Here is a 19,257-nt window from a genome sequence, read left to right as displayed (position 1 = left end):
AGAACTACAAGTGAACACCTCACTATACTGTAATTTATCAAGGCACTGTTTCTTCCAGGGTTTGTTGTTTTTTTGAACACCGTTCTCTGTCAAAGCCCCTCAAAAGTAACGGCTCCGATGACCTTTATTCTGCAAATTAAGCTGTTTTTGCTGCACACTGACTGATGGATCTTATTTCAGCAAAAGTGCATTGAGCAAATACCCTGGAGCCATAGCAACTACATTAACAAAAGTTAATGAAATGTACGGTGGCGGGACCTGGACTTTGCTTTACGTTTGAAAGCAGTGGCATTTACGTTTTTGCACGTCTGTGGAGAGGGAATCAAAACCGAGCCTACACCCACATCTTAACCTCTTATATGTCCATATTTATTCCACAGCCTTTGCTGTATTATTTGAGTGTAAAAGCTGATATTGGTTTGTTGAAGTCTTATTCGACATGCATTTTTCTTTTGACCTTAGTCTGGACTTTAAAGAAAAAGACACGGCCGTGCATAATTTGCATCATAACCAATTTAAACAAGTGCAAAGTGATGCTTAATTTTTAAAACAGCAAAGCTAGCAGGCATTGGAAAATACGAAGAAATCTGCAATTTAGATTCCGCTTTAATTCTATGTTTGCCGTCTCAGAGGTCTGACCATGTCTGCATCTGATTACGCCCGCATGCATTTAATTAATAATTCGACAATGCACGGCATTGATGTCGGTCAGCCGGCGCTCTGCGGGGGAATAGATTGCCTGAGCCTGATATCCAGCCACGGCCTCTTCTGCAAGGAGCAGAAACGATGAGCTCAGGCAGATTTCAGATACAGGCGCTCCAGTGTGGAGCTGCGTTAATCCCCCCTCCCTCAGGTGCAGCCGCTCCTGGGGAGGAAAGCCACGGACTGCAGCTCACCACCGATGCTTGGCCGCGCTCTGATTAATGCACTCATCAGTTCTTTTCTTGTTTGTTTTAATGACAAGCGTGTCCCTTGTGGGAATCCGGTGACTTTTTGCAAATACTGCTGATGCATCTGCTTACACCTGCCACTTCCCCCCCTTCTTTCTTCTGTTGTGAAAGGACCATTACCATGAAGCCCGAGTCTTTTGACATGACTAGGTTGTCAGTGGGAGTGCAGGGAACCACGAGACACATTTTCCACCGGAGATACAGGAAATACATGAGCTGAGGAAATGAGCAGTGATAAGATCCCAGCGTGTTGGGATGTGTTGTGCTTTGCTGATAAGGCTATTATTCATCTTTTTATGCTTTAGATGGCAAAAGTGCGCTTCGTCATCTCAGACACTTGCGTTTCATCCACAGTTTACAGACAGCTTTGCAATCGCACTTGAGTTGTTCTGGCTTTTATTACTAATTAAAGTTTTAAACGGGATTGAATCCCATATTTAGACTGTAAAGAATTCAACGATAGATTTTAGGATCTGAGGGTTTTGAGCTAAATATTTTTAAATCTGGTCCTCATGCTGGAATGTAATGTTAATTTTATTAAGATACTGTTGAGAAGATGCTGCAGAGTGTTTTTAAAATGGTGAGAAAACAAGTTAAAAAGGATGTGATTCATTTGATTACAGTCCCAAGAAATATTATGTCTTAACTGGGATCAAAGTATAATACTTGCTAAATTGAAAACAATACCTGTTTCTATGAAACAAACTCACTGCATCCTGTGGTGTGAACTTTTCATGGGTCTTAAATGGGTTGAAACTTGTCATTGTTTCCTTATCATCAAACAATATTGAAATCAGAAATGCCCTGTGCTAACAAAATAAACATCCAACACAGTTTTGGGGTTTAAAAAAATGTAATTTTGGCAAAAGCTTGAATGATTTTATACAGTTCTTAAAAAAAAATGTGATGAACAGGAAACGTAGACCTGCACATGTAATCTGGAGGCTGCAAGACTGTTCCCCAGACCGCTTCCACAAGTCCCACAGTGAGTCCTGCATGTCCGTCTGACATACAGTAACTCTGCAGCATGATCGATGATGATGATCATCATCCTGATAAATGCAGACAGGGAATAGTTGTGGTCATGCCACATTTGGCTGCCTGTATTCTGATTGATGATTGATGATTTAAGTGGACAAATGATTCACCGTTCTCAACTGTCCATTAGTAGTGTGATGCCTATTAGAGTGTGATACCTTGCCTTTGGCTCCTTTCAGAGAAGGTGTGTGTGTGTGTGTGTGTGTGTGTGTGTGTGTGTGTGTGTGTGTGTGTGTGTGTGTGTGTGTGTGTGTGTGTGTGTGTGTGTGTGTGTGTGTGTCTAAATGTAGCTGATTTCCGTGGAAACCGATGCTTACTAGCATGCACCCTGCTCTATTTTACATTGCCTAGCTGACATATAACGTATTAATGCCACATCTCAGCCACATGCTGTGCTACTCCTGTTTTAATAAATGTTGCATCTCCTCTTAGCTTGTCCGATCAGTTCTAGCGAGCGAACCCTGGCCCTCTTCCAATGTCAAGTGATGGATCTTTGCTCTCTTTGGATCAGTGGGGCGCTTTGAGCCCTATAACATAAAACCCCTGCGCTTATTCAGCACCCGGGTACCTCGCTTGTGATCAATGGCCAGGAGTCTGGGCAGTGAATAGAGTACAGATTGAACCACATCTGGGATTTTGGGTGCTGAATAACTGCCCACTCAACAGCAGCAACTCATAAATAATACACCACGCGGCCGAGTGTCCCGTCTCCTTTGGCCCCTCACAGGCGATGCTTTCAGGCTTGGACCTGTCCAGAGAGCAGAAGGTCAGGACACCCCGAACACAGGCACCAGGCAGTGCTGCCTGCCCCAGCAATGAGACAGTGGAGAGAATAATGGCTGGAAAAGTAGCAAGCCACTCTTGAAGGTGTGAAGGAGATGCAGCAACATCTTTTTTCAGTGATTGACACGTCATTGTGGTTAGGTTTGTATAGAATTTTTATCATTTTTATTTATATATATATAATTATATAGCATATACATAACATTCTGTGCATTGGATTGCATGGTGATATTTACACTGTTGTGATATATGACACAATTATATTCTCGTATTTAATATGGAGAAATACTGGACGTTTTAACAATGTGAACCTACTAATGAAGGAGAAGATTTATGCCGAACACGTTTCACTGCATTGTTTCTTCAGCCCAGCGCTTATGTTCTGTATCCTAACGATTATCCAAGTAAATACCTAATGCCTTTGAGTTTAGATTCATGTGCATTTTCACTATCTGTCCATTTTGGCTTTGTTTGAGCGTGTCGAGCCAGTGATGAATACAGGAGTCATGGATTCATCAGCCAGGCTGGATTGAGCCACAAGCGATCCTCTCTTTTGTTCATTTTTCAAAAATTCATTCAGTCTAAGTACTGTAGGCGTGTTTTGCTCAAGGGGTTTCAAGGACATTTAAAAGGTCACAGTGGCAAATATTGGGCATCGATCTTTAATGCAAATGCGGTTGATGGAGCTCTCATTTCACCAAATTGAGATCACCTGGTTGCATGATGGCCAGGTTTAACGTTCTGCAGAAGCATTTTCAGTTTTAATAGTCATGATGGTAAATCATTCCTCTTTTTCAGTCATTGACTGGTCGCCCAGAAGGTTAATATGCTACACGAGGGAGTAAAGCATTGATCCAGAGAGGAATGTGGGAGCTTTTAGTCGAACATGAAGTTATATTTCTAATTGTTTATCATTGAAAAGAAATTCCCCTTAAATAAACACAGTTTATTAGTCTTGTGAGAGATCCCACAGCATGTTTGTTTCCTCTGAATTAGAGGTGAGGTTTGCTGGCCTTTAGACGATTGTTCAATTATCCAAACTGTAGTGCAAATTAATTAAGTAATTTAACTGAAGTACTGCATGAGAATGTTATTTTGAGCTCCTTGTAGTTTGATTGTAGTCATCTGTTACTTTTTTTTTTTCACCAAAGGAAATATTGTACTTTTGACTTGACTTTCTAAAAGCTGCAGTTAGTTTGTTTTTACACGTTGTTAAAGATTAAAGTGGTTCCAACCTTTCTGATTGGTGACCCTTATAATAATAATAAGAGTTATTTGTTATACAGATCACCAAAGAGACATTTCCCCTCTAAACTTCTCACAAGGTTTCATTTCAATAATTGCTCAAATTGTCCAATATATAACAAATTTAAAAAAATTAAATACTCAACTGTTTTGTGTTTCATAATGTAGTTGTTTTCCATAATAATATAATAATAATAGTATAGTTAAATGTAGCTCCACAATGACCAGCTACAGTTAAGAATGCTTCATCAGAAGTGACATCTAATAACCTCATAATAATCACAGAGGACACTTTTACCATGTTTATACTTACAGGACTTTTACTCAGTATTTGTACATAAATGTATTGGTACTACTTTGTATCTGCATGCTTCTCCTCCACTGCAGTATCTACGGTGATCAGTGTACAGTTCCGTTATTTGTTTTGCTATGTGGAAGACCACTGTGAAGCACTGTTCAAAAAGAGAAATCGACCTCCTGTGAGATCTCAGACGATTGTCTGCACAGAAAGCAGGGAGCATCCAGGCGCAGTGGCTTTTTCTCTTCCTCGCTCCCCTGTCCGCTTCACACACCGCTTACCCTGCGACATTTGGGACGAGTTTCTCACTGCTTGGCTTCTCACATCTTGGACACTGACACAAAATAAATGAAGACACCAAGAAGACACAAGGTTCAGGGTTGGAAAGGGGTTGGTGGCTGAGGTGTGAAACTATCGGGGTGTAAAATTGCCCTGGCAGCCGTGCTGTTGTTTCAGCATTTCATGGCGAGCTGCTCAGCTAGCGTCCCGACTTGCCCGCTCACTGCCTTCTTCCCTCTGATCTTCCCCCATTTGTTTTTCTGTCCACACCGTGTAGAGTTCCCCCTCCTCTCTGTGGAGGATAAAACTTCACAGATCCTGTTCCCACCGTTTCAGCGGGGCGTGTGCTCGACACTGTGGTTGTGCTTTCTTGACCAGAGCTCCAAGGTAATAGAGTAGTTCCGCTGTTCTCCTGGTGGGAGAGAACAGAAGGTTCTACAGGCTAATATCCACACGTTAATTTGTCCTAAGATGTCCAACTGTTCTCCAGCAGCTTTCATTATTGGCAGTAAGTCACATGGTGGATAATTGTCTGTGTGGGGAACGAGAGCGTTACTGGTGTGAGGAGGAGGAGGAGGAGGAGCCTCCTGGTGGCAGCAGGAGGCCAGAGCCAGGCTGTGGAGAGAGGACAGACGCCGTTGTCAAGTCATTTGGCTGTCGCTGCGATGCCCGGGGTTTGTTATTAGACGCATGGGGTGAAACATAGTGACTTTTCTAAGCAGCATGCAGCGCGACGTGACATCACGCCCATTGTTGTTTTGATTCATCAAGTGCTTTTGTTTCGCTAATTAGTTTTGTTACAGAAGATGTAGGCCTAAAGCTGGTAATTGGTGACATGTTTATGACCGGAGAGATTCTGTGACTGTTATGTGGATAAGGATCCAAATCCAATTAATTACAACCAAAAAAAAAAAAATGAATAATGTTTGACAGTGGAAAAACTAAGAAAAACGAGGGCAAAGTTGCAGTATGCTTCATTCTATTATTTATATTTGATGATCATGTTTACTCACATTAGTTTCAAATGTTCTGCTCTTTCTTTGAACCACTTCTGAACAGATGGCTCCGCGGCTCCCCTCCCTTGTGTGCCTGAATCTAAATTCATAACGCTAACGTTAGACTAGATTAGTTCCTCTGATGTCCACGAGGCAATTACTTCCCGTGGTTGAGAGGGGGCAGACTGCTGCCTCGGAGCGCACAGGACAGTGTTTGTCTGCTCTGACGGGCTGCAGAAAGTCTTTGTGCCTGGAGTGAAAAGAAATAAAAGTATGAGGAGACTCCTCCCTCCAATGGGCTGTGTCTGGTGTCTGCTGCCCTGCAGTAAGGCAAGGTTATTTAGATGAAAGATGGTGTTGAGATTAGTGAGCCCTGCCCGAGTGCGTGGACGTCCAGCATGCCGCACTGCGTGATTTATGAGAGTCGTGATATCAGCGGTCGCCACATGAATAAACCATGTGGCCAGAATTAAGCTCCTGTTAAACGACGCACAGCGTTTTCCCAGGTGCCTCAACCTCCGAGTAGAAATCACAGTCGTAAAAGTTGTTGCAGTTATGGTGTAGTGGCTTTGGTTGAGGGCCCTGTGCAGAGACTCGGTTGCCGCTTCTCCGACAGTTTTAATGGCTGATTATTTCCGTGACTTCATCAGCGCTGTCAGCCGGATGTTCCGTGGTGAGAAGTTCATTAGTCGTCTGAGAGTTACTTTAACATCTGAATGCAATGCAACAGATTGGAGAAGGCTCAACACAGGAGAATGTAACTCCACTAAATTATGCATTTCCACCCAATAATTTATTCAATATAATAGCCTGTTAAATTCAAATGTTTGTACTTTTAGTGTCCTCCTTTCTAAAACATATTAGGGCTGCAACTCATGATTAATTATGAATTAACCTGCAGCTAACGCTGGTTCTTTGAATGTAGAAGCAACTAAAGCTAAATACTAAATATTAAGTTTTAAAACACAATATCTATTCAGAGGGACAATGTATAGTGAAGTGCTGTGTGGACATCTGCACCCATGGGAAACTGCATACATATGGATGTGGTGCACCTAATGATATATGGATATTGCGCATTTTGGCCTCCGTTCATCTTCACCCTCTGCTTGGGAAATCATATGCAAACCCAGAGCTAATGCTGAATGGAACTTTCCTGTCTTATATAAAATACTGTCAATTCACTATGTCTGATGTCCGTAGCTAAGTAGTATTATAGTCACACAGTGTCCGGTCTGAGATTGTGAAGTTAATCCTCAGCTGGATCATGTCAAGCTGGCATTCCGAATCATTCAAGTGTAATAAAATGTAAAGTACCCTGGAGTGCGTTTTTACTGAGATCAGGTATCCGACGTTGCTGCCTTGGCTACACTTCATGCTGTCAGCATTACTGAAATTCCCATAAATGCAGCGACAAATACCCTCTTGGGCTTTACGACTACAATACGCTTCATGCCAATGCATGTCTCTTTTAAAATGATGCGTTTAGAGAGGAATAAAACAAGAAATCAAGAAAAATCACTAACTAGATTCCTTGTTCCCATAAAGCACAGCACAGACTAACTTTATTTGTTTTTCTGTGGTGGTGTTCAGGTCCTTTCATGGAATACAAATAAAAAATAACTTTCCAAAGTCTACTCAAGTAAAAGTACTTACGAACATCTGCAAGATGGAATTCAAAATAGTAAAAATTGTGACATTTGATGTTTCAGAAACTATGACTGTTTAATGACACTAGATATTTAATGCATTTCCTCTTAAATACTTACTGCCTTAATAATGGTAATAATAATAATAATTATTATTATTAATATTATTATTAATAATAATGATAGTCTTATTAACTGAAATAAGACAAAGCAGCTGGTTGTTGTGAGTCACCTGTTTTGATTAGTGATCAGCCTGTTGAAACAGCAGAGGAGCTTAAATAATTAGGGGCACTTTAAATCTAACAAGAAGATTTTAGACACTGTACTACGTGTACACGGTATGAGCAGCTGGCAGCGAATAACAAAGTAGACATCCAGAATGACACATTTTACCAGTAAAACTGGGATGTGAAAGAACAAAACAAAGTCTTGTTTGAATGCCATGTGTACTGCACATGTCCAGCATGTCTCCCGGCATGTCATTGCACCTCCTGGCCTCTAACACCTCAGACACGGAGGTGTGTGGCTGAAGCAGGCGAAGCCGTGTCTATGAGGCGCCACACCATGGCCTCCCTAATGAGGCCTGACTCTTAATGACTCGGCCCCCCAGCAGCAGACGGGGACGGCCAGCGGCGGAGGCTCATCTCGTTGCCACTGTTTACTGCGCGGTTACACCTGTAACCTTTTAGATCATTCCAAATAAGGTTGCTCCGGGAACCCTTCAGTCGTGATTACAAAACAGAGTGGGCCGGAGAATTCTCATAAAGCTTGTGTATACATGAGCTGGGATATAGAGGAGGGATACGACCGTGTCGCGCACAGAAGCGCGCAACTGATCAGGCATTCTCTCTGTTGCTCCAGACAAGATTGCAATACCAAGCAATGTTTCCGTTGACTGGTTTCCATTATGTAGATGTAAATTAACAAGACGAAACTGAGCATTGTGATGAATGAGCACATAACCACGACGAGCCCGAGAAGCAGCTGGATCTATAGATGGGAGGTGAGCTTCTGACTTGTGCCAGTCAGTCATGCCTGCTGAGCATCACTCATGGTAGAGTGCAGGTGCTGGTCAGCCAGGGGACGGGCTGGTTAATTGCATTGCACTTTAATAAGTCACACGCCGAAGACACGGCTTTAATCATGCAGATGTCTCTGCTGGGCAGCGCCGAGGACGGAGGTGACTCCGGCTCATCAGCCGTAGTGTTTCTGCAGGCAGCTGTCCGTGTTAAGATTACGAAGTCTTTACCCTCACCCTGCCTCTTGTACTTTGCACTTCTTGTTTCCATCAGTAGCCTAAAAGACGTTGCTATTTCAGCAGTTTGTCGGTGGAATCAGATGCAGGGAGGGTTTTGTAGTCTCGGTAATCAAAGTGGCGAGGAACGGCAGAGAAATTCACAAGGAGGGGGGATAAAGTCTCTGGAGAGCATTTAGTTTGGCGTGCAGCGAACAGGAGCCAAAACAGAAATAAATGTGTTTTTGTGGATGTCGGCTGATGCATACAGGAGAGCCCTGAGCGATGAGTGGCACATTGATCTGACTTGTCTGTCTTTCACAGTGACTTTGTTCACACTTGCTGTATGCAGAATCAACAGATGAACGCGGACAAAAGTTCACTTCAACCTAGTGAACCGTTATTATTAAAAGTGTGTTACCTTTTGTCTTTTTTCAAACATTGAAATGGTAAAATCCACATTCAAGGACACGGCAGGGATCTGTTCTTGTCCTTGACATTCAGTTTTTTTAAAGTCACCATCCATACTGACGTACGCTGTGCTGCACACAAATAACTAGTGGAGGGAGACTGAGCTGATCTAACGGTGACAACCTGCACAGAAGCTCGGACTTTAGAGCAGAATTTGTGACGAGGGGAAAATATTACGGAACCAGGGGAAGGTGCCAATACACAGAGAAAAGAACTTCTCTGAGATGATTAAGTCATGAATTAAGAAAATACAAATGTTTTGTTGTGGATCCACAACGCTTCATTTAGCAAGGTTGGATAAATCTTATTATCACACAGAGACGCAGCCGTTAAACACTGGGTTAATGTAAGCTGCCAAGGGGCAACATGTATTAATTATACTCGTATTTATTTCTGTTCATAAAACAACACTAAAAGAACATGAAAGAAAACACACATATGTGTCTTCCAAGACCTTCGCCTCTCTCAGAGGCCATGCTTACCATAAGGACGCTACTTTATGTTAAATGACATCTTTAATTTAATCTCAAGAGTATTTCTGAGGTTTTTACTCACAAATTTAGTAAAAAATAAATTAAGTTTAATCTTGGAAATTGTGAGTTTTTTCTCTGAATATTTAAAAGTGGTAATATTCTCTGAATATTACCACTTTTTAATATGTATGTATGTATTTATTTATTTATTACCTAGATTGGCCCTAGTACGTTGTACATCTGAATTCAACTTTTTATTAGAACTGATAAAAAAAGAACATTTAAAAAAAAAAATGTTTCATCATTTATTATTGCAGTTGAGAAGAAGCATAACAACATATTTTATTATTTCTAGTTATTTCTAGTTTCTGTTGAGTGAAGTGGACACAACATTAAAGAGTGGGATTTTTTTTAATCATATTTAAACTTTAACTGTTCAGTTACTCACATATTATTATATAATTGTATTGATATGTATTTGTTGGCCAGCTGTATGATGGTACCTCTTCACACAGGTTCATTTAAATTCAGTTGATTACCAAACAGCAGTCTTCTGTCTCGATGTCCACTCAGCTGAGCCTTAGCAACAGTCATACAAAAGAAAAACGTTGAATTATTTATTTAGCCGAATGGAAAAAAAAAACAAATTATGTTGTTGTGCTTATGTTTACATCTTATTTCGGCATTGACAGCACATGAAGGGCAGAAGAATCTCAAAACGACCCTCTGACCTTCTGGAGCATTATTAAGAGCAGTGTAGTGAGAGCGAATATTCTGCTCATGCTGCATTCTGGTTGCAGGAACCCTTGTGTAGGGCCCGTTAATGAGCACACAGCATCATCCTGTCACATTGTGGACAAGCCACTTGTACCGCTGAAGTGTGAGCGGAGATCATTGTATTCGGCCCTCTTGAGTTAATGTAGGCTTTTATTCCTGTGGCTGACCCCCGTGTGTGTTATGGATACCAGGTAGGAGGGAATGAAACCGTGGTCAGATGTGGAGGCTGCTCAGAGTAAATTGGCCTTTCAAGAGCAGCTTTTGTGAACTATATCCCTGTTGAGATTCTTGATCCCATAAGAAATTCATGAGTTTTTGCGAGCGCATGCGTGCAAGAGCAAGCAAGGGTAGAAGCATGTGTCTTGAGTGTGTCATCATAAGCTCATTATTTTTCTTCTCTCCTACAGATCTGCGACCTGTCATCACCCCTCCCAGCGTGTGTCTCAGCGGCACTTTGTCCTTTCACAGCCCCATCAGCATCCGCAAAAATAACCACACCATCCACAGACCACAGGCCGGAGGATTAGGTGAGTTTAAGGCCACGTGCCTCCAGCTACTTGCACTGGCTACCTTGCCACATTTTCAGAATAACCCCAATTCCGAGCTTGTTTTGGAAAACGTGACACTTTAGCCATTCCCAGAAATGACTGAGGCTGGTTGTCTAATCACAGGTGGAATAAAAGCTTTCTAGTCACTCAAGCAGGTCCTGCAGTATATTAGGATTGTTTCACAGATGGACCCCCGAGTATGAGAGGAGCTGAAGCCCTCTGGCATGTGCATACTGATTCATCGTCCTGTTAAGGAAATGAACATGAATTTAACCTCTGCCTGTTCAGATGAACTGCTACTTAGAGGAAGTGGACGTCTGATTGATTTTCCTTCACATGTGAGTGAACTACATGTGGCCATCAATGCAGAAGGTTAGTTGAACATGCGAATGCCGGTGTTATTGGATACAGTCACTCAGAAATATTGAACCCAACCCCTGCAACGCGACGAAGCAGGGGCTCCGCAGGGCTCACACAGCCTGCTGGTTACATGCAAACACACCGTTGTGTGCGATCACTTCATACACCGAGACATACAAACACAACTAGACAAGTCTGGAGTCAGCCTCCTTGTATTTATTCTCCCGTGTTGTTGTTTCTGTTTGCTGTGCTGTTGTCTATTCCCAAGAGGCCACATCAAGTTCCCGAGACACGGAGGGATCAGTATGTATACGATCGTTATGCTCCAGCTGCAGGCGTCCAGGCATTAACCTAAAGTATGAGATATGTTGTGTGTCAGTCACATATGTGTCATACATCCTTTATCGTCGGTAGCGACGTGCTAAAGTAAGACCCGCTCGTGTGGTGAATCCATCACTGTCATGCGTGCCCGTTGATCATATGCACTCTTCCTCTGCCTATAGGTCTAATGAAATAACCTGCTGGTCTAAACAAATCAGCATCTCCGTCACTGTCACGGGAGGTTTGATCTACGCAGCAGCAGCTCAGAGCACATGTGCTGCTTTGAAGGTCTCACTGAAGGAGAAATGTTAAACGAGCATCGGCATGTATATGTAACAATGTTGAAGGAATACTTTGGCCTTTTTGTACAAAGGTAACAAATCCACCTCTAACGGTGTGCTCCAAAATAAATTAAAACAAATTTTGCGCATCCCAACGTTCTTCAGGTTCTTATTCCCTCCAAATATCCAATGTAATGACTGTACATACAGTATGTTGGCCATAAACTAGCTAGCAATGTATGCACTAAGTTCAACTCACGCAGCTTTGCCTCAGTTGGCTGCATCGTTTGCAGCGTTGAGCTGCCTCTGAAATTCTAAAAACTGTTCCCTTAAAAAAAAAAAAAGCATAGGCATGCATCAGAAGGATTAGTGGAAATGCACCCCTTCCAAGTACAAATTAGTTCTTATTTGAATATGAGACCTGGTCCAAGTCACAGTCAAAGTGCAACTATCTGTCTTTCTTTCCCGTCCCCCCTCTCAGAGTAAAGAATGTGGTCATCCGTTGCCTTGCCAACCCTGCTGCTTGTTCTGGGCTTGACCACTAATGTATGGAGTCTAAACCCGGATGACCCCAATGTCTGCAGCCACTGGGAGAGGTGAGCAGTATCCATTCATTTTCACCACACTACATTGCATTTTTTAGATCCGAAAGCAAATCTTCTGCAGTTAAGCAGCGCCAGCTTCCACGACTGATGTTGTCGGTCTTGGAACTTTTTCAATGTACCTGCTACAAGCGCTCTCAACTAAAGTTCCAGATCTGTTCCCAAATCTATACAGCAGTATATCGATCTCTCACAGCTCATGTCGCCAAGCTCTGAGAGATGGGAGGAGTTGCAGCGCTTCAAATGAAATACGCAGGGAAATTGATCAGCGTACTCTCATCCCAATCAATCACAACAGCCATGGAGCCTGAATAATTATTAGTTGTGCTGGGCAGTGTCAGTTATGAGAAATAAGCAGGAATAATTTCTGCCTCCGATACAAAGGGGAGGAAAGAAAGCTGTGAAGATGTATTATCTGAATTATTGCCGGACCAAGGTGAGTGTACTTAGGGATTGTGGTTCCACCTTGTTGGCATCGAAATAAATTCCCTAAGTGGGCTGTGTTCATGTCTTTGAGGTCCTGCAATATCCTCAGACTGCCTCCGGCTGCAAATATCACTAACATAATTCACCTAAAAGCTCCTTTCAAGTCCTTTTCTTTGCATATCAACGTTATTGTATTACTCTCATTGGGGCTGTGTCCATTGACGGGACCTGTGTGCTCTTTATGTCCTTTTCAAGCGTCTCCAAAGAGCATGAAAATCTGTTTTCACAGCGATATTTCCCACGCTTACAGCAGTGTCGGAAGAAGAATTCAGATCCTCGACAAAAGTAAAAATACCAATACAACAATGTACAAATACCCCTAAAGTAAAGGTACAGAAGTATTTTCAGAAAAATGTACTTAAAGAAAGAAAATAAAAGTACTTGTTCTGCAGAGAAATGTCAACTGACTTGCATTAAATGATTAGATTGGACTGATGTATCCATGTGTAAGCAGGGTTTAATCTTGAAGCTAGTAGCTACCCCTTTATACACAGTTCAATAGTTCAGTCCAGTGGTTCCCAACAAATAACAAATCTGACTGGCCTTGAAATGATAAATGGGCTATGAGATTAAAATAAAATGCTGCTAAATTCTAATATTCTCTCATCTGTTTTGTTTTTTATTTGGCTGAAATTGGAGGCCCTAAGAAATAGTTCTTAGGGCCTCCAAAACCGATTGAAGTGGAACCATTTGAGAAGTGAAATGTCTCTTTGGTTGAGAGGACCACATTAAACACTGCCACAAGAGCCACAAGCCAAACGTGTTGGAAACCACTGATTTAATATTTAACTATTCCTTGTAAAACTGAAACTAAAAACATACATACCCTATAAATAGCGGAGTAAGAAGGACAATGTTCCCCTCTGATATGTAGTGGAGCTGAAAGATAAAGTAGTGCAAAATGGAAATGGTTAAATAAAGTAAAATTATCTAAAAATGGTACTTTCTACCCCTGGTATTTCTGTCTTTTAGCTATGCCGTGACGGTCCAGGAATCCTACGCTCACCCGTTTGACCAGATCTACTACACCAGATGCACCGACATCCTCAACTGGTTTAAATGCACAAGGCACAGGTACGTTTGGAGGAGCCTTCTTTGTTTTAAAGACTGTCCCCCAAATTTGTTCAGAGCCAGGGTGCCTCTGACTGCAATCATCTCACAGTCAGAGCTTTAATTACTCCATTAAAGGAGTCATCACCTGGAAATCGCAATTTCTCTTGTTAAAACATGCATATCTGTGTTTGACCTCAGTTGAAACTTGCCTGAAAGGCTGGAGTTTGAAAGTGGCGCCGTTTTTTCGCTTCTGCTCTTTTTCCGAACAGGAATAGCACACAAGGGTGTGCATTCCTAAAGCACGAGATTTTGATTCTGCGCCTTCGGTGACGTCACCGTGGCGGCTACTTGCATAAGCCCACCCCTCTTTCACCACCCAACCCCCCCTCCCGTCCGCTACCTGAAATCGCCGAAGCGCCGCCATTATGTTTTGGAGTCTGCATGCAGGCAAGCCCCCCCGGCTCTGTCCTTCCTGCGGCGAATCAACGCGCGCCTCATTACATATTATACAATGCACATCCGGACCAGTCAAAACCTCGCGCGTAATCTCGCGTGATAAAATCGCGGTACGAAAAAGCGTCAGAACAAGCTCAATGTTTGATTAAAATTTTTTTTTTTTTTTCTAATAAGTTTTACGAATTGATCCAAAGCGATCCAAGGGGGGCTGGATACGTATAAAACCAGGTTATGACTCCTTTAAGGTTTATTATGGGCATCCAACTAAGTAAGTCAACTCCCAAATACTTACTTTTATGTAGCAGGTCTTCCACACAAAACCCCACTGGCTTTAATTTGTCTCCCTTGTTGTACTTTAAAAAACTTAAAAACCAACTGTATGTTTTCCTGCCCTTCACAAAGGGTCACCCTTTACCTCACGTAGCTGTCTCCGTGTGCTTTTCTAGGATCAGCTATAAGACAGCTTACCGGCGGGGAGTGAGGACAATGTATAGGCGCCGCTCGCAGTGTTGCCCTGGTTACTTTGAGAGCGGAGACTTGTGTGTTCGTGAGTATCTGTTTTTTCTTCTTCATGTCTTTGATGATGACATTTCAGGTTATGTCTACTAGCCTTCAGAGAACAGGAGTGAATATAGGATTGGTTGTTCCTGTAGGTGGCTTGAAGAAAAAGCAACAACTCCCCGCCGGGTTGCGGTCGACCTTCTCCATTTGTTGAGCCCCCCACCCTCTTATCATGAACCCCCAGTAACACGCCACCACTACCTCCTCTGTTAGCATGCCACCATCCATGTGCATTTACTCAGTTCAAGGTGGTGGAGCATGATTTAATATGAAGGCAGAGCAGACCTCTCTCTGCCTTGCCCGTCCAGTAAGAGTAACTTAATTGAAGTTGTATAACAATGAGAGAAGTTAACGAGCCAGGAGGGTCCTGGTTACAGACTGAGTAGGTATAGCACTCACCATAAAACCATCCTGGAATTCAATAACATAAAAAGAGCAGAAGCCGTGAAAATTGGACTGTAGCAATGTGCTGATAACGACCCTGTAGTTTTTTTTTTTTATAGCTTAATTAACGGTCATTGATTTCTATTTTTATTCACTCACATCAAACTGAATATTTTTGCATGTTGGCCAAATAAAGACAGAACATATAGCTTCTGAGAGTTACGTTTTTGATATTCTCGCCTTATCTAATGTTTTATTCCCTTTAAGTAAGGTTAGAATCACACTTTAATATTTTCCTAGATTTTTCTTTTTTTTGCCACACGTGGGACTTACTGATACAGTCACTGCAGCCATGTGGGTATGCTCTTTGACCACAGCTGAGCTTGTCCTTTTCTAGTTTTTTACTAGCCTCCGGCAGCAGAGCACCGGGAAGCCAGCCAGCAAAGAATCTGAGCTGGTTTGATTATTTTGGCGTCTTGAGGAGGGAGGCACAGATTAATCAATAATGTATTCATTAACCATTTCACTGACAATGGAGCTATTAGTTCTTTAGCAGGCTTTTTTCGGGGTGTTAACCAGGTGAATCTACTCTACAAAGCCTCTCTGCTGCGTGAACAAAAGGTTTTATTTTGATATCATGTCAGGATTGCAAACAGCTGCCCTTCCCTTTAACCCTGTTCCAGGTGAAGACTGTGTTGATAGGGGCCGAGAGGGCAGTTTCACTTTCCGCTGCCTTTGCAAACTGTTCCACCCCTTTTAATCCAGCACTCTCACTACCAGGATTAAGAGATTTGTACTCCCCAAGCTTTTTTTGCATACAGTGACAAAAGGGGGCATTGGAGAGCAAATCGACCCAAAATTAACTCAAGTTGTCTATTTCAGGACACTTAGTGGTTTACTCAATGTAAAAGACCCCCTTCCCCTTGTGTGTTGTTTGTTCACTGTAGCTTTCTTCATGAAGTCCTTTTCATTAAACGACTGAAATGCTTCAAGAGTATTTGCCTCATAATCCTGCCTGTTTTTTGTCGGGCTAAATGAAGGATGTGAAGACCTTGAATCAACCAAAATGAACCCACAAAGAACAAAAGGAGGATACTTCTAACACAAAATCAGCGACACCATCTTTTAGGATGCTTTTTTTGTTTTTTTTGTTTTGCTTCACTCTGTCTTCTGGAAGGAATTGTCAGATTTTTCTCAAAGCTCTCCACAATAAGTTGAATTGTGATCCGTTTTATCGTTAATTAGTGCTTGAAGTTTTCCACCAGAGGTCTTTATTAATTCTGTGACCTTTGATCTGTCATAAGTCATTACCTTAATCTGTCACCAGCCTACGTAGAGGATGTGAGGAACTCATTCCCTCCTAATAAGCATGATTATTACAGTTGTGCATGAGGGGAACTCGCTAATGACAACAGCTTGTAATATCTTCAGAGGCTGACAGGCTCTGCGAGGTTATAAGTCCCTGTTTTTGCCGAGCATTTAGGTCAGACGACTTCTGCATGTCTCTTGTCCGTCCAGCGTTGCTGTGCAATTCTAAAAATGATTTCGCCGGCAGAATTAGTTGGACTCGTTTCAGGCGGCGGTACACTAGCACATTTCACATTTAGGTTTTTTGATGATCGAGAAGATGATGAGATTTTGCTCCAGAAAGGGATTTCGTGCCTTTGATTTCATTTTTATTGCTGTCTTTGTTGCATTTTTTTTTAATGCTTCAAAGACAGCTTTAAAATGAATCATCTCTGTGCTAGATAGGGACATGTGGAAGAAGCTTTGTAAGGTGTTGTTTGATATGTTCTGCATATCTCTCAGACTGATCCATCAACTTCCTCGTTATGTCCACATTTTGCTCAATTCATTTCCACTGGGGTACAACTACTACCACTACTATTACTACTACTGCTACTACTACTACTACTACTACTACTACTACTACATAAATCACAAACACACAGACTTGTACTGATGGGTCTTTTTTCCCCTGACCACAGCAAATCCCTCCGAAAACAGGGAGAATAAAACACTTTAGAAGAAAGACTCAAAATTATCTATTTTATCAAACATTTTTAAAGATTTTAGTTTGACTGGGCAAAAATATCGAATGTATTAACACCGAATGACAATAACCAATTAGCTCCATTGTTCCCTGTTCTGATAACACCTCTGCATAATGAGTTAGATTAGCCTTTTATCTAGATGAAAGACTCAATTTTTCCAACAGATTCCTTAGACATGAGTTAAGCAGAGTGATTCATGAATTTCAATTAAAATGAAAGACCTACCTCCTCCTACTTTATTATGCCATCCCTTCAGAACGCCGGTTCAGATCTCAGGAGAAGGGTGCGCTTCATTCTTTCTCCATACTCTAAATGTAATTTAAATTTTTCCCTTTTATATAAAGCATGTGAAACATTTGCATGTCCCTGTTCTCGCTGATCAGAATTTGCTGATTGAAAGTAAACGAAATCAACATGTCGTTGTGACATTGAATTTGTCTCCTCCTTTGAATACTCTGCATACTGTGGCCTCATTGATTACAGGTAGTCAATCTCACACCTTCATCAGCACAAATGTTCTTTTTTGCTGGCTTAGTGTAATGAGACAGCTTTCTGCCAGGGTACTGAGGCTCAGAAATCTGCCCTAAATTATCTTTCAATCTCTGGTTTACCATTTTTGCCTTGGGAGCATTTCTGCGATTAGCACCGGCTCGTGGGTGTTTGGAATTCACTCCTCTTTCTCCTCTCCCGCAGCATCTCTCCCGCTGGCGGTGGATCCTAATCGAAGCCTGATTGAGTGATAATCTATAGTAGCACTGTTCAGGCCTGCAGCCAGCTCTTTACTGACCTCTCTGCCTGCAGAATGAGTGCCATAGTGTTGCACACAGAAGTGCAAAAGCACCCCAGGGCATCCGTTTAAAAAGACAAATCAGATGCTTTCCTGATCCTCTTTTTTTTCTCCCCCTTTTGATCATGAAACAAGAAAACCTAAAGAGGCAGAACTTGGATGAAGGTCTGATCAGTTAAGGCAGTGGTTTGTCTCTTCTGCTGCCCTTGGATTGTGTATCATCTCTCCACAGGCCATGTTAGTGGACTGCTGATTCCCATCAGGCGGGGTTTCTCTCTCTTGTTGTATTGTCCCGACTGTCTCATTCCTCAGATAAGAACCTGTCTGTCTTTACCCTGCTGGCCAGGTGACCTTGGCTGCCACAGATTTATTCATGCTAAGTGCCTATTTTTGTGATACTTTTTCCTTTTTGGCTTCACACAAAAACTTGGCACTGTGGCAGAAAAACCCTCCTCCATGTAGGTCGCTTTATAATCCAGCTGAACCAAACCTCAAACCCTTGCGAACACGCTCCCAGGAATACTAATGCTGACCCAATCAATCGGCTGCTGTGTTGCCCAATATGAATGATCAAGAAAACTGCACACTTGGTAAACACTGAGGTGCCTGGACTCGATACATTAAAGCATCGCTATGTGACAAAGCACTGGCTGATCAAATTAGAGGGGATTTACCGCTTGTTCCTTCATGGCTCAGCCTACTGATAACACCTCATTGTGGAGAGTAACGCTGTGTGATAAACAGAGATGTTAACCAAGGACTCAATCTCCTAAGAAATCATTGGGCCCCGTGTCAAGTAGTGGAGATGGATGTTGAATATGAGTGCCATGGCTCAGATTTAGTCCCCTGATGGTATTAGAGAGACATTGAGTGTTCAGTTTTATTGGCTATTTTCTTTCAGCTGTTATCTTCGTGCTTTCATTATACTGTTTATTGGAGGCTTAATGATGTTTGTGTGTGTGTGTGTCCGTGTGTGTGGGTGTATGTGTGTGTGTGTTTGTGTGTGTTTGTGTGTTTGCACGTGTGTGTGTGTATGTATGTGTGTGTTTGTGTGTGTGTCTTTGCATGTGTGTTTGTCTGTTTGTGTGTGTGTGTGTGTATGTTTGCGTGTTTGCATGTGTGTGCGTGTGTTTGTGTGTGTATGTGTGTGTGTGTGTGTGTGCGTGTTTGCA

General features: G+C 42.2%; 1 protein-coding gene across 5 annotated transcripts in view; it reads left to right on the top strand.

Annotated features, from left to right (window-relative positions):
• Positions 1-19,257, top strand: part of megf11 (multiple EGF-like-domains 11) — a 69,866-nt gene that overhangs the window by 3,137 nt on the left and 47,472 nt on the right. For 4 of the 5 annotated variants that reach the window (XM_084017736.1, XM_084017735.1, XM_084017737.1 and 1 more), the window contains exons 2-5: positions 10,600-10,719; positions 12,184-12,298; positions 13,763-13,864; positions 14,746-14,846. In XM_084017736.1, coding sequence (XP_083873862.1) covers positions 12,192-12,298; positions 13,763-13,864; positions 14,746-14,846 — 310 coding nt within the window. In that variant the 5' untranslated portion in view covers positions 10,600-10,719; positions 12,184-12,191. The remainder of the gene's footprint in view (positions 1-10,599; positions 10,720-12,183; positions 12,299-13,762; positions 13,865-14,745; positions 14,847-19,257) is intronic. The other variant, XM_084017734.1, reaches the window with a different exon arrangement.

Source organism: Eutrigla gurnardus (genome assembly GCF_963514095.1).
Source record: "Eutrigla gurnardus genome assembly, chromosome: 9".
In the NCBI taxonomy this organism is placed as follows: Eukaryota; Metazoa; Chordata; class Actinopteri; order Perciformes; family Triglidae; genus Eutrigla; species Eutrigla gurnardus.
This window is presented reverse-complemented; position numbering and strand designations above follow the sequence as displayed.